This window comes from Citrus sinensis, chromosome 6 (assembly GCF_022201045.2).
Source record: "Citrus sinensis cultivar Valencia sweet orange chromosome 6, DVS_A1.0, whole genome shotgun sequence".
NCBI lineage: Eukaryota > Viridiplantae > Streptophyta > Magnoliopsida > Sapindales > Rutaceae > Citrus > Citrus sinensis.
The window spans coordinates 19,668,150-19,688,273 of record NC_068561.1 but is presented as its reverse complement, the minus strand read 5'-3'; the positions used below and the strand labels follow the sequence as shown (position 1 = coordinate 19,688,273).

Genomic DNA, 20,124 nt, shown 5'->3' with positions numbered 1-20,124 from the left:
TGTTGTACATATTTTAAATTTTTTTTTTAAAAAAAATTTATTTATAATTTTGTAATATTTTTGCAGCTGCATTGATGGCGGTGCGTCGAGTTGATGCCCAAGTGAAGAGATGCGAAGAGAAATCGAATCCCAACTGCAGCCTTGAAGATTGTCGCGCAAAATGCATCAACAAATACATAAACAAACGGGGCTTCGGCGAGTGTATTGAAAATGGAGCACACACCGGCTATGACTGTTATTGCTTTTGGGACTGTTGATCTTATAATTAATGCTGGCTGGGGCACATACAATGAGTTGGGAATACAAACTTTGCATTAGAATTTTGTACTACTGTTTGTTTATATCTCTAAATTTTGTTGGAGTACCTGGCAAAATAAATAAATAAAATAAAATAATTTTCAATATTTTAGTTTGTATTATTGATCAATTCAGTTTTCCCTTTATGGGGTTTTTTTTTTTCTTTTTCTAATAGCAATAATTTTTATTTTAATCAACCTAGCTAACAGCCTAAATTCTCACTTGGTTGACGTGGTGTATGCTTCGTTGATTCCGTATTATTGATTTCGGTAATCTTGATACAATTCCGTTAAAATAAAATCTTGATAATTAATCTTGTAGAATGAAATGAGGGGATGGGGGGCAAATAAATAAATAAATAAATAAGGCCTTGTTTAGCAAATGACAAGCAACAATATAATCGGTATGTGAAATTTATTTTAAGGGTGTAGTGGAAATAAAAAGTTATGTACTGATAACTGAAAATGGTTTAAATGAGGTCTGTTTTGGCATAATATATGAAAGGTGTGTTGAATAAAACATTATTTTAAAATTTTTAGAATTATGTGTTACGAGTACAAAACTGTTCATCAAAATATTTATTTAAGGTACAAAATGGTATCATCATTTAAAAATCACTTAATTTTCATTATTAACTCATTAACCCACTATGAGCATATACTATATTTCAATAGAACGCAACTGGCTGCATAGCTCTGCTAAAAAAATATATAGGTCTTCTGTAGTGAGGATGCCACTATATATATATATATATATATATATATATATATATAAGATAAATTTTGGTAAAGTGGATGCCATATTTGTTTGCCTATTAATGTTTTGAAATATGTATTTTAGCGCTGTCTTTGCTTTGTTAAAATGAGATGTCGTCGTAAGAAAATTATTCTTTATATGTATATCACCCTAACTTTGTGCATCCTGTGATTCAAAAATGTCTTAAGGACTCGATCCAACTTAAGTGCAATACTGAATGAGATCCCCTCAGTGTAAGGGTTCGTTTGGGATTACTTTTGAGAGATTCTGAAGTGATTATAAAAAATTAAAAGCTAATTTTGATATTTGGCAATTTTTTTTAAAAATAACTTTTGGTAAAATCACTCTAGCATACAATAAATTTTTAAAAATACGAAATGAGTAGTTTTTTTTCAAAATATATTTCGAGAATCACTTTTATACTTATTATAATTTCATATATATTATAAAAGTCCAAAATTATCTTTATTAATTAAGAAATAAAATCATAAACTTTAAAAAGATTATTATCATTTTAAATGGTAGGAAACAGTTATAAATTTTAAGTTCATTCTTTCTACGGCAGGAGGGAATTTTAGAATTTCTCCATTTATAGAAATATTTAGTATCTTTACCTTAGAAAGTATTTGTAGTGTATCTAATGTTTTTAATTTGTTGCTTTGGTTATACACTCTTACCAGTAAAGATAGATTTCAAAAAAACCAATGCAATCATCTCCTTCTTATTCATTGAGCATTCTCTCTTGTTTCCATATAGAGATAGATGAAAACCGAAAATTGCCCATAATCCCCAATTCAAAACATTTGGTTTATGAAGACGAAATGGACATTTTGTATGAAGGTGCAACAATTAATAACTTGCAAGATAAAGGAATCCAGCTTAGATTTTACTGTGTTATCTTCCCAGAACCTCTATATATATATTCTCTCATTCCCTTTAGACGAATCATCTCGTCCAATATATTTATTTTTAAAAAAAAAAAAGGAAAAAGAAATACAGCCTATTAAATCTTCACTGGTTATGGGGAAGCTCACTCACATCCACGTCTTCATGTTTGTTCTTATTTTCTCAGGTTTCAAATCTAAAACTGCTTTACTTGTGTCTCGTCTTATAAAAATAATAATAACAACAATGTGCTTTACGTATAAAATGTACATGCATTAAGCTATTCATTTCCTTATATATGCACACACTCACACACATATAGAGTTGTGTTGATTTTCATCAATTCAATCCTCACATTTTTTTTTGTTATATGTATATTTGCAGCTGCAATGATGATGATGGCGGGTCATGTTGATGCGCAAAAGAGATGCAATGAGGAATTGTATAAAACAGGATGTACGCTTCTTGATTGTGGGCAAAAGTGCTTCGAGAGACACAATCAAAAGAGTGGCACCTGCGTTCAAAATCGTGAAATGACAGGCTATGCCTGCGTTTGCGTTTGGACCTGTGGTTAGTGTCCTGTATATCATGTACCAGCTTACAAGCATCATGATGAATAAATTTATAAGAGAATAAAATTTTAATTTGAAGTTTCAGGTATTTTATTTTTCATAAATTGTTAGATTTTTTTTTTTTTTAAATTACAAATTAGTCCGCAGTGAAGAATGACTGAGCAAGGTATCGATACTATTACCTACTCATTGTATTCTAATGGTGCGAAGATGTATATTCAAGCAAATTCCTTCTTCATCATAGCACGATTTAAGCAACTTACCCTTGATGTTGTGTAAATGGCAAAAGATCAAAATTCGTTTAACAGCGACGATAGATAAAGAGAGGAAGAGGGAATTAAAATAGAAAAAAATTGTAATCACATTGGAGGATCTTTACAGTAATAAGTGCAAAAACAAAAGGTCTGCTTGCACTCTCCCACACCACTGAATTGTTCTGAACATTCCTGGATGCATTTCTGCGACTCACATTTATTCGAATTGATTAGCTTGTGGCATGTGTGCTCAGGAATCCTTGCTGCATCCACATCATGGAGAGCCAAAGCTGGAAAATGAATTAGGAAAACTAATTAGAATATGCGAGTAGGTGACGCTTTCTATGTTTTGATTCTAATACTGTAAATACTTTTCTCTGTATTGTTTGTTCAAATATTGGTGTATTCAACACAAAATAATGGCCTATTAGGTGGAGTGATCCATCTCCTTTCAAACTAGGTCCTGACTGATACCACTTGTTGAAAGGACCTAACCACAACCCCCCCCCCCAAACAAAAACCAGCGGGAGGCCAATACTTACAGTGGCAGCCAAGATTTTTCTTTTATTTTTCCTTTGCATCATTGGAGTCTGATTCCATACAAATATGTTAAGAGCAATTCATTCACTCATTTCAACAACACTCATTGTGTGTAGCAATGTTCACGCTTCAGAGAGATATAAAGACAGACGTAAAATAAAAGTTTAAGACCATGCATGAATCGAAACAATGATCAGTTTATATGGTTGAAAGAGAAAAAAAAAAACACCTGAAACAAGAAGAAGCAAAACTGGGAAGAACATGGGAGCTTTCCTCATCATTCTAACTCTGATTCAGCCACTCTTGACTCAAGACTTTCCTCTCTGTAAGAAATGAAAGAAGTTGTTCTTTGATGCCTGGACTCCTATAATATAAGGGACAACCACTGCTGAAAACTTGCTAAAAGAAAGAATAAATTGAATGATAGAATGTGTCAAGTCACTTTTTGAAGTACTTGTGACAAGCTTCTTGACCAAAGAACTTATTCTTTACTTTGAGCATGCAACTTAAATTGTGCCATTTGGAAACTTCCGGCTTATACAACCAATTTTCAAACCAATTCAATGTTTCTCAATAGTCATATATACACTTAGGTCAGTTTGGATTGACGTGATTCCTAATTCTCCCTCGAACTTGGTTAAATCTAAATGCCATCGACAGGTTTAGCAAAAGCTGCGTCTGCTCTTCAACGATGGTAGAAATTCTCCTTTTTCATTGCAGAAGATATAACCTGAGGCCTGAACAATGACAAAACGGACCCCAAAACATTTTCATTTGTTGCTCCAACGAGAGACAGAATGAACCGCACAACTCTGTCCAGCACACTTCACATATGTCGACTCAACAGAATACGCAGCACTTTGTAACTTAGATTCACCACTAGAATAAAACACAAAAAAATCTTGAGGCATCAAAGGGCAAATAGGAATCACGAAAAAGAACTTATCAGAATGTGGGTTTAGCTAATTCTAAGAAACCAAGGGTAGAAGAACAAATGCATCAACTCTAGTTTCATCTTGGGATCTCATTTAAGATTTGCATAACTGTCAAAGCACTATAAATACAACATTCAAACTCCAAATGTGCTACTGCTTTCTGTGAAGCAAATATCAGACAGTACGGTGACGACAATGCGGGATGATAATGATAAAGATTTGCAGGCAGTCCAGCTCAGCTGAAACTTAAAAGCATAATTTGAACACTCTTTTGAGCCCTTATCCACACCACATTCTCACAAGCATACAACTTTGCATCGGAAAACATCTCTTGTTTCTAATATAAAATGAAGATTAAAAATAAACATCTCTGCAATTGCAGTTCCTCTCCAAAAACAAAACTAATAAGGATGAAAATACATCCAAATAAGACCATGTCCAGAAAAGTCTGCAACAAGTAACAAAACAGCAACAATACCAAAAAGATAACCTAGTAACCACCCTTAAGATCATTGACGACATCATAAGGAATAGGAGTGACAGTTTCCAATGTTGCACCTTCCACCATGAAACCTGGTTTAGGGCCCTTTGGCTGCCTCTTTGTACTGATGACCTCACCTCTTGCCTTAGCATCTGCCTTGAGCTCATCATTCTTCTTCTTCCTCAGCTTGAACTCCTCGGTACACCTTGAAGGTTGAACATGCTCCACACGAACATGAATCCTCTTCTTGATGATCCTGTTACCAACCTGGTCACAGATGCATATTCCAATGCAATTCAGTTTTTTATCATCAAAAAACGCAAATGCCGACAATTATAACCAATTCAAGCAAGTTACAATAATACAGAATCACCAAGTAAGAAGTCATTAAATATGATGAGAGCCATATCAATGAGTACCTCCCCAGAGCAAGTGAATGGAAGGGACAAATTAAAACTTTGAAGGAAACAAAATTCAATTGGCATACAAACACAACTTTGTCCATTCAGATGATAGAAAATCAATTCAAACAGAACATCTGGCCAACAAGTTATTACCAAAATCAAAAGAAGTTTACACAACCAACATTTTGAAGACTCAATTTCAATGTACCATAAAAGAAAAACAGTGAAAGTTTGTTCAGCAACAGTTCTCCTCGAACATAATTATCAATCAACTCAACAACAGAACAGCTATTTTCGAGCTAACTCATCAGGCAATTCACATAGAAGCTGTAAAACCAAAATGGCATGAAAAATTTAACCTAGTCAGCACAGAAAAGAGATACATTAAGCTTAAAATTGATAATATCGGGTCAACAAATATGCAGAGCACCCAACATTAAGTTACCCAAATTACAAACCAATATAAATCTAACGCATCATATAAAGTATCAAATAACACAGCCATCACCCAATCAAAAATCAACAAGTATATCAAAACTAAATACGCACGGCAAGTAGATCTGGCCTAACAGTTATTCATTAATAACACCGATCACACCATATCAACAAACCCTAGTGCTAAAAAGAACCCATTAGCCACAAAATCAGAACAAACCCAAATTACAAAAAACGTTATCAAACCATTTCCAAATCTTAAGGAACCACTTTTTTCAGAAATACAATAAAAAAACCCCAAAAAATAATTAACAAAAAACACAAGGGAAACAGAAAACGAAACATACCTGCTTGTTAATCTCCACGCCGATGGCGCGCTTGGTGACATTCCAGACACGGCCTGTACGCCCATGGTAGAACTTGTGGGGCATACCTTTGTGAACGGCGCCGTTCACTTTGACGTCAACGTAGTCGCCGATTTTGTAAGTCCTAAGGTAAGTGGACAAGGGGATGTAACCCTTCTTTCTGAAGGGGCGTGCGAACAAATCCCTTGTTCGGGACCTCAAACCGTGACCTGCCGGCATGTTTGAGTACTCTGCTCCTTTTTTCTCTCTGGAGAAGAGGAAAGAGATGTGAGTGTGTGTAGCGGGGGCTTAAACCCTATCTTACTGAAGCGTATTTATAGCTAGGTTTTGTTTCTAGGGTTTCGTTTTTGTAAATGTGTTTGTGGGTTTGGGCTTGTGGGTTTATTGGTTTCGGTTTGGTTTGGGTATTCATTGGGTCATTTCAAACAATTCTAAATAGCCCCTATTATCTGAACAATTAAATCTGGATCCTTGTTTTATATATTTTTCACAGTTTAGCCACAACGCATTTGCTATCTGTGTCAAATGAGTCCCCCCTTCAGTTTTTCCTCGGTAATCCTCAATCAAAGGACAAACTCCAAAGTGGCCTTATGATTTTGAATTTTGACCTCCACACTGAAAGAGCACGCACATTCAACTTAACTAACAGCTATTTCTGTTAGTTCAATAGGGTCAGGTCAGCCTCAATAAAATTGTAGTGTGGATTATATTTAAAGATCGCATACCTACCTATTATATACAAATATAGAAGAACCCCCTTAGAAATTACGAAAAAGCATTAAAATCATTCCAGTAAGGTCCCTAATCTTTTAATTGATTGCAAAAAGGTTTTTGTGGTTATAATTGTTACTATTAGCTTATTGCAAAGAAGAAAAAATCTTAGGCGTTTAAGAAACATTGGTGTTTATACACATGCAGTAAGCAATAGATTGGATAAGGAGACAAAGAATGCATTGTTTTATGAGGAGAATTTTAACATTAAGGTTAAAATTCAAATTTAATTATTCTGTATTCAAGGTGAAAAATTTTGTACCTTCGTTGCCCATATAGCTAGCTAATAGAACTACCACCTATTTGTATTTTTGTATTTGTCATAATCTTTTTTATTAATTTTTTTCTCCAATTGGATTATTGGCACCCCTTCAAAATATCTCTTAAAACACTTTAAAATGTGTACAACTTAAATCTTTGCGGAAATTACTTTCAAGCATAAAAATATATTTAATTTAATGGGTCCGGCTGAGTTGGATCAGATTTACGGTGGAACACTAATAATAATCGCACGATCATATAGATAAATATTAAATCTGTACTAAGTGTTATAATTTGACAGTTATAATTAGTGCTTCACGGTGGAGTTGATCTAACTTAACCACTACCTTAATTAAATCCACAAATTCATTAGACATAGAGATCTTTTTTTATTTATTTATTTAGATTGAAAGACTACGACTCATAAATTGTTAAAAGAGTAGGCAACTTGTAAATTAATTTGAAAGGGAAAAATGCTAATGAGGAAAAAAAATGACTTATGGGTTGCATATCTTTTGATTAAATTTGAAAAATATAAGTAACAAATAATTTATAACAAAAAACAAAGGAAGCTTTGTGAGTTGTACATTAAAGATCGCGAAAATTATGTGGGTTCTACATCTGTGCAACTTTGATATAAACTCTATTAGAGACATTGTTTTTGCTAAAAATCTTAAATTCTTTATATCACTGGGAGTTGAAAAACAAAGAAGAGAAAAGTTCTTAACAAAAGATCCAGGTGAGAGAAATAAAAAAAAAAAAATTGATGGATATGAGATTTGAAAAATATGAAAGAAAATTTAAAGATTAGGGTTTCACTGGGAATAGTTTTAATTAAGGTTAAATTTGTCATTAGGAGGTGTTATGAAAATTTTATATTATTTTTTAAATATTTGAATGGGATAAAAATAGTAAATGGGTTTTAAGGGGAGCTAATACTCAACGCTTTTTCTCGTGTTAGAGAAATGATAAAATATCATTAAGGTACTATATCAGTCATATAACAAATAAATAATATGATTACATATATACATATATTTTGAAGAACCGAGTAACCAACATGCAATTTTTGATTATATAAAATTCAAATACATGTGTTATACATGTATTAATTGGTTATATTATCTCTAAAATATTATAAAATTTATTTTCGTTTAGATAATAACTATAGATGTCAAAAGTTGTGGGCTTGTCCCAATGATCCAGGTAATTTAAGATGTCCGATGAAGCCCAAGTCTTTGTGGTAATGTAAAGCCCATGCTGGCTTTAAAATTTTTAAAAGCGGATCTCTCGCAGCAAGTAGCGACCCAGATAGTTTAGATGCAACAACTGCTAACAATCTTGAAATCAAAGAACCCGAAAAGCTTTCTCGCACGGGGGAGAGGTATGTTTTGGTCTTCAAAAACATTAACAAGTCAATAGATGGCAGTTTTTTTTTTTTTTTTAATCTGCAAATTAAATACCCTGAATGTCAAATACCAACTGTGAAGTTAAATTAATCATGGCTCTTCTGAGCATCTTTTGAAATTAAGGTGTTATAATCGAGCTAGCTAGCATATGGGCTTCATATTTGTTATTGTGATTGCTTTAGCTTTTACTTTAGCATCACTTTCGCTATTTTAAAATACATTTTCGAAGATTCAAAGAGTAAGCAAAATCTTAGACCATTCGTTGTCTTCGCTCTCTAGAACATGATTGATAGCTGCCTCTTTAATTCGCTCCCTCTCACTTTACTCTTTCTTATGCTTTGAACATGATCACCATCTCTGTTAATTTAGTTTTTAATCAAATGGTGGGTAGGTCGGTGTGATCCTCACCGACTTTCCAACATTTACGCTCGCTATTTCCAATTTCAATTGCTCTATTATTGACTTCATTATTTGGGACATTTGTTTGACCTTTTTGACCCTTAATCTAAGGATTGTTAATTTCTTGTGCTAGTTGCCATTTCCCAATTTCACGCTTTGTATGAGATTATTTCTAGCAATAGAGAATCTTAATTTGTTTCGTGCAATATACGCTCAGAAGAATTGCGGGGACAAATACTGAGGAATAATGTTATAAGTAAATAACATAAAATTTAATATAAAAATTTAAAAAAAAAAAATTGTCTCATGGTAAATTTTTTTTCTGTAATTATTTTTTCAATCTTTTAATAATGGTGTGTTATTTTAAATATACCAAAATTATGAAGGCCAAAGAACTGATATTTTTGTGCGCAGACTTCTAATGCCTTGACTTTTAATGCAATTGACTTTTACATTTTTTGACTTTTAATGACTTCCATACTTTGAGCCTTCGACTGATTTCGTTTAGATTTGCTCACACATCAAACGTGTTTAAAAAGCAATCTTTCGTTACCGAAACCACCGAAAAAATAGTATCATTAAATTAGCTTTCGGTCATGTAACTCATGATCAAATATCAATAGCGTGGTTATTTTATTTATTTTATTATTCTTTTTTTGAGTGCGAAGCCGATCTTGCTTGATTTCAAATTGGACTTCATTTGTGATAATAATATAGAATTAAGGATCTTTCTCTTATTTTAATCATTTTTTTTAAAGTATCTCTTAATATGTGTATATACCATTAAATCCTCGATCTTAATCTAGTACTTAATTTACCCTTACCCAAACATATATATATATATTTTTAAAAACAAAGGTTTATGTAAAAATAAAGGATTTTTTTTAAGAGAGTGAATTGGCCAATCTACTTTCTATGTAGTTTGACCTCTTGTCTTAAAAACTGAAGAGAGGAGACGCATTATGCGATGAAAAAATAACTTATAATCACCCATTTATATTTACTCTACCAAAGGTTTAAATTATGGGAGTCTCTTCGGTTAACGATATAATTTTACTTTTATGTAAAACTCATATTTATAATAATAGGGGTAATATATAAAAAAAAAATGTGTGTAATTTTTACATCCCAACCGTGAGCAATCATAGAAAAAGTTAAATATTAAACAAGGGCATAACATTAGTATTAAAAATAAAAATTTATTTTAAAAGTATACTAGTGAGCTTTCCGTCGAATTCTTACTTTAGTACAAGTCCAAGAGTCCCAGCAACGGAACTAATTTTTAGAAATATGTTTAAATAAATAACAATAACAATAATTTTCTTAAAAAGTTTTTGGTACTCGACACGGTGGGCCAAAGTTCTTTGTTTTATTCCAAAATCATCCTTCTTCCAAGCAATTAACTACTCCATGTTAACCAAACCAAACCCGTAATAAATGCATTAATAATTTGGCAAACACAACTCAACTCATCTAAACCATCCATTATTACTTTCTCTAATCACCATGGCCAAAAGCTTCCAAAATCTCCATTATTCACTCTTCCTAGTTCTCTCCGTTTCTCTCACACTGTTAACAATCACCAAAGCAAAAACTAATAATTTCTCAAGAACCCTAACCCCGTCATCACTAGGCCTCAAGCGAGAGAAGCTAAGCCACCTACACTTCTACTTCCATGACATCGTCGGTGGCCCGAACACTACTACCGTCAGAGTTGCTCAGGCTGCCATGACCAACACGTCATCAACGTTCTTCGGCGCCGTGGTGATGATGGATGACCCATTAACGATCCACCCCGAACTGAGCTCCAAACTTGTGGGAAGAGCTCAAGGGATTTATGCATCAGCATCACTAAGTGAACTAGGGTTTCTAATGGTGATGAACTTTGCTTTCACTGAAGGGAAATATAATGGTAGCACTCTGAGCGTTTTGGGCCGCAACACCCCGCTGTCGACTGTGAGAGAGATGCCGATCGTCGGCGGCAGCGGGCTTTTCCGATTTGCTCGCGGCTATGCTCAGGCTAGAACTCACACGATTGATTCTGAGGTCGCCGTTGTTGAATATAATGTCTATGTTTTCCATTATTGAGTTTTTTTCTTTTTTGTTTTGTTTTTCCGATTTATACAAAAAAAATAAAATAAATTGCTAGTTTGGGTTTGCAATATTATTTACTTCATCGTTGAAACATCCCTTGGCAAATAAAATTTAGAAAGGGCCGGCCTCGGTTAAAAAATTGTAAACTTGCGGAGTTTAAATTCTATGGAACTTAATTTTTCGTCTGCTATATGCACCTCACGTCAGTTAAAAATAGCACTTTTGCAATTAAGTTTATAAAATTTATGGTGACTCTCAATTTATGAACTAGTGTTTTAAGTATGTATTGGGTAATAATTGGGGCTTCTGTTTATTTTAAAATTATATATAAAAGAAATATTTTATCAACGATATAATTCCGCAACTCCATCCTTTAACTATAAGATGGAGGGCAACTAAGTATTCATAAAAGTACGAGCAAATAATTTTGAAGACCAAAGGATGTCCGAACCAACAAATTAAGGGACCTCGCCTATGCCCCTTAGCAGACAGACACATCCATATGTCCAATGGACAAGCCAATTTTTCAAGGGGTCTTAGAACTGCCAAAACACTAATCATAAAAGGAGGTTACTTTCCGTACTGAATTGTTTTGTTTTGTCTTGTTTGATTTGATTTATTTTGTGAGCATTCGGAAAAGCAAATTCGGTTTTGAGGATTGGACCACCATTTGAAGCCATATAATTAGGTCTGATTCGATTAGAAAGTGGATTGATTTAGTAGCTTAGTACAAACAAATAAGAGTCCATTTTAATGTTTTAAGTGATGTAGTATAAATAATGATGCCTTAAATGTTTAATTAAAATCTACTAAAAGGGTTTTGTTGCTTTGTAATTTGCTTTCATTGTTTAATTAATTAAATATGCAAATGCAATGCCTTAGTGGTCGGACCCATATGATAGCAGTGCAATTGCACAAGTTGCAAAAATCTACCACCAAAGGAATGAAAAAAGAAAAAGGAGCAGATTCGCTCGTGTCTTTGAGTTTCTTAAAATTTACGTGGGTTGTTTCGTTGACGCGTGGATGCCAAATAAAATATGCGTGTCCCACGTAAAGTATTTTTGATACGTCGCCTTCTTCTTCTACTTCTTCTTATTCAGCAATTGACAGCACGCAATCAAGTCCATATCAAATGGGTGGTCGCAGGCAGAAGCTTCCTGTACGGTTACACATACACAATCGTCTTCCTTTTGCCAAGAAAATCTTGCCTTCTAATTATGCAAACTGTAATGGGGGTAAGAAAAATTTGAAAAGAGAAAATTTCAAGGGACCGGACCATGCAATGCTCTTTAGTCTTTATTCCTCTCTGTCCCAAGACAGGCAAGTCCATCTGTCCCCGTTTCTTTTTCTAGACGGCAGCATTTCCTTGCTTTTTCAAGTGATCTCGTGCCTAACAAAAGCTGTGATTAAAAGAATGGGTTACGTCGCTTTCGAAATTGAGAACCCGTTGTCTCGTTTTTGTAGTTGATTTAAAAAAAAAAAATATATATATATATATATATACAGTTTTCTCCCCCCTTTTTGATAAGTTGTTCGGTGACCGACCGACCGCATGACGTGATTGATTTGTATTTGTAATTTATTTATTTTCTCTTTAGTTTGTTCTCTTCGCAGGATCGGAGTGATTTTTAACTGATTTTTATTTTTATTTTATTAATCATTGGAGTTTGAATTCTAAATGAAAAAGAGTTTAAAAAATTATTTTTTTCTTTTTTGTCAAACCAAAAAAAAAAAAATTGTTTACTTATTCATCCCTCCAAAAATATTCTGGAAGTATCCTATAAATTTTATTTTTTTTATTTTAAAACAATAATAAATAAAACAAAATACTCATCAGTAGTAAGGAATGATCTTCCCTATATCCTTTCATTTCTTTATTTTTTTATTTTCTCTTCTTTTTATTGTTAATAAACGCCTCTATTGAGAGGCCCACTTATTATTAAGGAAAAAAGAAATAATATTTGTTTAATCCTTAAATTTTAATTAAAATATTCATTCGGTAATCTATATTCTAAAAAATATCTCAAAACTCTCTTGTAATTATTTATATTACATTTTTACCCTTATTTTTCTTTCCTTTTACAACAATATTCTTAACATTAGTTAATTTATTGATAAAAAAAAGTTAATTAGTAAATTAACCAATGAATATTAGTATGAAAGAACTATTATTTTTTGCACCGTTGCAACAATCTTAATAATAATTATTTATAAATTAATTAATATCAATCAATTGAAAGCAACATTTAATATCTTTACAACAATCTTACTAAAAAATTATTTCATGGACAATTAATTTGCTAAATTAATCCTAAAAGTAAAATAGTGATATAAAATTTTTAGTAATCTTTTATATTATTTTTAAGGTTAATTTAAAATTATCGATTTTCTCTTTTTATTAATATTGCCAAGAAAATTATCATACGGATATTATTAAAAAAAATAAATAAAAATGAGATTGTAAAATATTTGATAACAAAAAAGTCTTGAGCTATTTTTTTTTAAATATAAAAAATTAAACAGATATTTAATTCAAAAATAGAGAATTAAATGAGCATTTATCAAAACCGAAGTCATATCTTTAACAAAGCATAAATTATTAATTTATTATCTTCGCGTGTTTCTCACTGCTTGGACTTAGACTTTCCTATATCATCGGAATACACGCTGGGTCGAAATTACCGTCTCATTTTTCTTATAACTTGACAAGTAAGCTCCTCCAAAAACTGGAGAAACAGAAATTGACTTTCAAAAAAAAAAAGACAGCCTTTAGTTAATTTATTTATTTAAAAAAAAAAAAGTAATTCACCTCTTTATTTAATAGATTTTATATTTTAAGTACTCAAGTCTCTTCTATGCAACTAAACACTGTCACGCTCACGTAGGCTGAAAACGAGTTGAAAAATTAAATTTAACTCTGATATTAGTTAGGCTGAAAAGCTGCTTAAACCCAAAAATTGAATCTATTAAGCGAGAGTCAATAATAGTTAACAATCAGACTTGGTAATTAACAATTTCAAACCATCCCATCCTCAATGGCATGGCCGACTGCTATTCTTTAACTGGCTATATGAACTTAATTTTTTTTTTTAAAGAAAAATGGGACTGAAATAAATCAGTTAGGATTCATACAACCCTAATTACTACCATTTGAAAAAAAAAAAAAAAGTAAAAATTGAAAGTGACAACACCAAACCCCACTATTTTTGCATTATATAGGCTGAGAAAACCAAAACCCATCTATCACCTCTCTTAATTATTTTTCATCTCACACAAAATTTTGGCTTCCTTTAAATTTCCACCATGGTTACAACCTTCCGAAAACTCGTTTCAGTTCTTCTCATTCTCATTTCCTTAACCCTAGTCACGGCAAAATCTCGACATTTTTCCAGAACCCTATCTCCATCTTCACAAAAGCTGAGGAAAGAGAAGCTAAGCCACCTTCATTTCTACTTCCACGACATAGTAAGTGGCAAAAACCCGACTGCTGTCAGAGTTGCTCAGGCAGCCATGACTAACCATTCGCCGACGCTTTTCGGTGTCGTTGTTATGATCGATGATCCTCTGACTATGGAGCCCGAGCCTAGCTCAAAGCTTGTGGGGAGAGCTCAAGGGATTTATGCTTCTGCTTCACAAAATGAAACTGGGTTGTTGATGGTCATGAACTTTTCGTTCATGGAAGGTAAGTATAATGGTAGTACTCTTAGTGTTTTGGGCCGCAACGCCGTGCTTTCAACAGTGAGAGAGATGCCGATCGTCGGTGGCAGCGGGCTTTTCCGCTTTGCTCGTGGCTACGCACAAGCAAAGACTCACACGTTTGATCCTAAAACTGGAGATGCTGTTGTAGAGTATAATGTTAATGTGTTTCATTATTGAACTTGACTTGAATTCTTGCTAGCTTTGAGTTTGATCTCTGTGGGCTTTTGATAATGTTGCCTCTTTTTATCATATTCTTTGGGATTGGGTTGAGAGTTATGAATAAATTTAAATTTGTTATGTTCATCGGTTGGTTTAAAAATTGTGATGTATATTTTGATTAATGTGGACCAAGCAAATTTTGTGGCACGTCACCCAAAATTTCTTTAAGGTCGTTTGCTTTATAGAAACTGGTAGCTACTTTGGATGGTGAAAATGATGGCACTGTGGGGGTGTGAGCGCAATGTCATATGAACAATGAAATTACAACAAACAGGCGGTGAAACTGAAGTTCTCAACCGCTCTTTAGTAAATCATCTACCTAGTTTAGCTGGCGATGATAAGTTACTCAATAGAATTTTCTTCTGTTAATTAATTAATTTACTCATGCATGATTTATATAAAGTGAAGCGTCTCACATTTTGGATCGATGTGTTTGGTATAGTTTTTCTTTGAAATTAAATAAGGGCATTTCCCAATTTAATTTTTTAAATAAATTATATAATTTTAAAAAAAAACTTATAATTTGACTTATAAAAAAATTAATAATGATATAGTCACAAACTCTTGTACAAATTTATTTTGTAGAAACTGATGTGGCATGATAAAATTGGTTGAATTAAATATAAAACTATTTGTACAAGAGTTTGTGGCTGTATCATCACTTTAAAAATATTTCAAATTTGAAATTTTTTTAATAAGATAAAAACATATTAGAAAATAATTGGGAAACTAAAAACTAACAAATCCTAACAAAAATTATCCAAGACCACAATCCTTTTGATTGAGTTTTTATTAGGATTTAATCAATATTTTATACATATGATAAAAAAAATTAATAATAGCCAATATAGAATCTCTACACTAGGGATGGCAATTTGGGTTAGAATTCATTTATTCCATTCAATGTTAGTTAAATGAGTTTGGGTTTGAAAAAGTTGATTCGTTCAATAAATGGATCATAAAGAATCAAATACAATCCATTCATTTAAATGAAATTTATTATTGGTTTAATTGAATTATTTATTTATCCTTAAATATGTATGAAAAAATTTTAAAGTTTGAAGGCTAGTATAGTAATTATAAATGATAATAAATTTGTATTTTGTAGGATATTAAATTTGTAGTTTTTTCATTTTATTTTGTTTAATTTTTGTTTATTAATTATATTTTTGTAAATGAATTTATATTCAATTAGATTCATCATGTATTCATTATAGGATAAACGAATAGTAAACGAATTCAGATTTGATTCGATTCGTTTATTAATTCTGCTAAAAGAATTAAATGAATCAAATCGAATATTTGTTTAATAAATAAATCGAATCTAAATCCTAAAATTTCAATTCGTTTAATAAACAAATTGAATTCAAATTAATAAAATTTTAACCCAATTCGATTCGTTTATTCATTTTTCCACCCTTACTCTACACCTAGCAAAATTAACGCGTGCTAATAAGAGTTCCTCTCTCGACTTCTCTCGCGTGAAAGAGAATTATGCTTCTATAAAGAGATCCTTAATTGATATTTCCAATAAAAAATAAAAAGTCTTTTTAATTCATAGAGAGAATTTCTCTTTGGCAAATAAAGTTCTCGCCCATGTCGAGGATTTCTCGATCATGAAGACAGTATCAAGGATTATGGGTGAACAAAAACCAGTCAAAAAGGGCGGGTCCCTTTCAATCTTCCAAAATAATAGAGGCATCCAAGCGGCCAAGATCATCGGTCGGTGAGGTAAAATAAGTCAGCCGCGTTTTCTTCTGTACATAATGACGTTAGGAGCCAAACTATAATTTTTGTTCGATGGGATCAAAATGAAGAAATGACAGACTCAAGAGAATATATTATAAATAATGTAAACCTAAGAGGTAAAAACCATAAATTTACATAGATATGGGATAAATTTCAGTGAAACTCTTATCCTTTTTAAGGAGCCCCCTACGTTACGTTAATTGTAACGTACATCCACACACATCAATAGTACCCATGGTGGGATCCGCTACTATTGTTGTATGTGGCGTACGTTACGATTAACGTAACATAGCACTGGCCTCTTTTTAAATGTTTTTCGATATGGGGGCCTGCCCCCAGGCCACAACATGATTCTGCCCTTGTTTAAAGGCAATATATATTATATTGCTTCCTTTTAATCTTCTAATTGGTAGCTTGCCACTTATCTCTGAAGTCTTTTCAAAATTCTTCGTGTTCCTATCTATGTTAATCTTTCATGAAACTCCTCTCAACCACAAAGATAACCTCTTTTTCTTTTAAGTTTTAACTTTAACGGGTTTTTAAAAAAGGTATGACTAAATTATATAATAATATAATTTATATCAACTTAAGAGTTGTACCTAATAATCTAAGAATGTTTGATAATTAAATTACATCTAATTTATTGAAAGGATTGTTAGAATCGTGTAAGTTACTTTATTATGGATGCGTTTGGGATTAAAGTTAGACAACTGTAACTTTTACGATATAGTACTAAATTGTTTGGTAAAATTAACTCATGTACTTTAGAAGTTATGTTAATATGATTTTTCAATTATATAATAAAAAATTTATTTTATATTTAATAATTTTATTAAAATTTTATGTTTATTACATATTATTAATTTTTACTTTATAGTTATAATTTTTTTTCATAACACCTGTATTTTAAAATTTACAGTACCTTAATTCCAAACAGTAACTATGTAACTTAACAACTTAGCCGTAGAAGGTTAAAGCTTGACTGAGAAATTGGCGATCTTCCATTGCCAATATGCGACAAGTGAGAGATCTCCCAGAATTCAAATCCTCGGATTTGGTTCACACTCCTCCCAAATTTAATGAATCATTTATATGTCCCTCACTGTTGCTTGGACTTGACTTTTTCTGTATCATTGGAGGACAAGTTGGTTTGAAAATTACCATCACATTTTTCTTAAGAAATTGCCAAGTAAACTCCTCGAAAGCCTTAAGAAAGAGAAATTGACTTTCAAACTTTGACAACTGACAAGCATTTACTGTTAATTTAGAATTTTAGATGTAATTTTACAAAGACTAGTACCAGCTTGTTGTGGAAAAGCTATAGACGCTAGTGCGGTATCACTTTAGGATATAGAAAAATTATATATGCATTATCACTACTTTGTTATATGTATATTTAATTATTAAAAAAAATTAATTTATTTTATACATTATTTATATTTTTAAATTTTTATCAATCAATCACTTTACTACTAGCATGGTTAAAGTTTATTAAAGAATATAAATAAATTGATTATTTTACCCCTAGATATTGTAAAAAACAATCTTACCCTTTAAATCTTTGAAAAATTACAAAATTTCTGAATTTAACTAAATACCATTATTAAAAAAAATTTAAAGACCGATTAACCATTGACTTTCCTATCTGTCTAAAGTCATACTCTTTGTGTAAATATAAATTATGTTATTTTTCAAAGTTTGTCAGGGTAAAATAGTCTTCTATGTATATAATGATAGAATGATCATTTTGTTTAGATTCTTTAAAATATTTCTAATAATGATAGTATTAAAATAATTGATTGATACAAATTTAAAAACATAGATGTTGTGAAGAACATGTCGAAATTTTTTTGTTTATATATATGTGTGTGTGTGAGACAAAACAGAGATGGTTTAAAGATAATTTTCATTAGATTTATTTTATAGATTCATAAACTGCTATTTTTTAATTTGTCTTTTAATCTTTCAATTGATGACAACTATTTTCTTCTATGACCTCTTAATTGAACTCACTCCTTATAAAATTCTATGAATTTAACTTATATTTAAAAATTAACTTAAAAATGCGAATATATTTTAAAATTGTCCAAATCTTATATAGCTTATTTAAGATCAATTATTAAATGGCCAATTGATGTGAGATAAATCCCTTAACATTAGTCACAATTTTTTGTTTAATAATTTTTATATTTTCATTTAAGTCGAGAAATTAAAGTTAATTAGTTAACCTAAACTCTGATATAATGTTTAAAGAAAACCGCCTAACCCAAAAATTTCATATGATGAGTGAGAGTCAACAATTAACGCTATTCAACTTCGTAATTAATTGACAATAGCAACACCTCGCGGCCGCCCCCCACCACCCAAATTTTGCATTATATAGGCCGCCAAGACCAAAACCAAAATCACCTCTATTTTTTCTTCTCTTCCCCTCAAACACATTTTGCCTTCCTAATTTTCTTTTTCACCATGGCCACAACCTTCCCAAAACTCACTTCAATTCTCCATATTCTCATTTCCATAACCCTGGTTGCAGCAAAATCTGACCGCTTCTCTAAAACCCTATCTCCATCTTCGGTAAAGCTGAGTAAACAAAAGCTAAGCCACCTTCACTTCTACTTGCATGACAAAGTAAGTGGCCAAAACGCCACTGCTGTCAGAGTTGCTCAGGCAGCCATGACTAACCAGTCGCCAACGTTCTTCGGTGCTGTCATTATGTTCGATGATGCACTGACTATGGAGCCTGAGCGTAACTCAAAGCTTGTGGGGAGAGCCCAAGGGATGTATGGTTCTGCTTCACAAACTGAAACCGGATTGGCGGTGGTGATGAACTTTGCTTTCATGGAAGGGAAATATAATGGTAGTACTCTCAGTGTTATGGGCCGTAACGCCGTGTTTTCAACGGTGAGGGAGATGCCGATCATCGGCGGCAGCGGACTTTTCCGGTTTGCTCGCGGCTATGTGCAAGCAAAAACTCACACGATTGATCTTAAAACTGGAGATGCTGTTGTTGAGTATAATGTTTATGTGTTTCATTATTGACTTGAGTACTTGACTCGGTTGTTTTGATCTCTCCTTTAGGCTTTGGCTATATGTTACCTCTTTCTTTTTGTATTATTTGGGCGTTATGAATAAAAATAAATAAAAAATCAAGTACACTGACTCTAGAACCTTGCGAAATAAAAAAATTGGGCTAATTAAATCATTATGATAGTTTTGCGATCGTGAAAAGCTAAGCAATGAACATCATGATCACATGAGTCAACAAAACCAGTCTTATGAAAACGAAATTAATAAATAAAATAAACAAAACTCAAAATTACAAAAAAATAAATAAATGAATAAAACAAGCAAAATCAACCCAAAATAACAAAGCCTGCTTTGTTATGAGAATCCGTTTAATCCTTATATTTTAAAAAATATCTTGAGATACCTTTGTTACTAAATATGTTATATTCATACCCTTATTTTTTCTTTCATTTCACAATAATACTTTTGCAACAATAATCTTGGAGATATTAATGAAAATTATTAATTTATTAAATTAGTCTTGAAATCAAAATAAAAATTAGTGAAAATTTTTATGTTATTATTTTATT

General features: G+C 32.0%; 4 protein-coding genes and 2 long non-coding RNA genes across 6 annotated transcripts; 4 read left to right on the top strand and 2 right to left on the bottom strand.

Annotated features, from left to right (window-relative positions):
- Positions 1–1,830: 1,830 nt before the first annotated feature.
- On the top strand, positions 1,831–2,630 carry LOC127903004 (uncharacterized). Its single transcript, XR_008055750.1, has 2 exons — positions 1,831–2,125; positions 2,323–2,630. It is a non-coding gene; the product is annotated as an uncharacterized LOC127903004 (long non-coding RNA).
- Positions 2,631–2,826: 196 nt separating this feature from the next.
- Positions 2,827–3,524, bottom strand: LOC112496120 (uncharacterized). Its single transcript, XR_003062610.2, has 2 exons — positions 3,307–3,524; positions 2,827–3,054 (listed from the first exon to the last, which is right to left on the bottom strand). It is a non-coding gene; the product is annotated as an uncharacterized LOC112496120 (long non-coding RNA).
- A 1,032-nt stretch (positions 3,525–4,556) lies between these two features.
- On the bottom strand, positions 4,557–6,259 carry LOC102615982 (60S ribosomal protein L21-2). Its single transcript, XM_006492759.4, has 2 exons — positions 5,907–6,259; positions 4,557–4,987 (listed from the first exon to the last, which is right to left on the bottom strand). The coding sequence occupies exons 1-2, from the start codon at positions 6,141–6,143 to the stop codon at positions 4,730–4,732; spliced, it is 495 nt and encodes a 164-aa protein (XP_006492822.1). The 5' UTR covers positions 6,144–6,259; the 3' UTR covers positions 4,557–4,729.
- A 3,932-nt stretch (positions 6,260–10,191) lies between these two features.
- Positions 10,192–10,926, top strand: LOC102616263 (dirigent protein 22-like). The gene has a single exon (XM_006492760.4). It carries the CDS (start codon positions 10,271–10,273, stop codon positions 10,850–10,852), a length of 582 nt encoding a protein of 193 aa, XP_006492823.1. The 5' UTR covers positions 10,192–10,270; the 3' UTR covers positions 10,853–10,926.
- A 3,113-nt stretch (positions 10,927–14,039) lies between these two features.
- LOC102616556 (dirigent protein 22-like) lies at positions 14,040–15,153 on the top strand. The gene has a single exon (XM_006492761.4). It carries the CDS (start codon positions 14,162–14,164, stop codon positions 14,732–14,734), a length of 573 nt encoding a protein of 190 aa, XP_006492824.1. The 5' UTR covers positions 14,040–14,161; the 3' UTR covers positions 14,735–15,153.
- A 3,776-nt stretch (positions 15,154–18,929) lies between these two features.
- LOC102616854 (dirigent protein 22-like) lies at positions 18,930–19,681 on the top strand. Its single transcript, XM_006492762.4, has one exon. The coding sequence runs from the start codon at positions 18,995–18,997 to the stop codon at positions 19,565–19,567; it is 573 nt and encodes a 190-aa protein (XP_006492825.1). The 5' UTR covers positions 18,930–18,994; the 3' UTR covers positions 19,568–19,681.
- Positions 19,682–20,124: the final 443 nt, after the last annotated feature.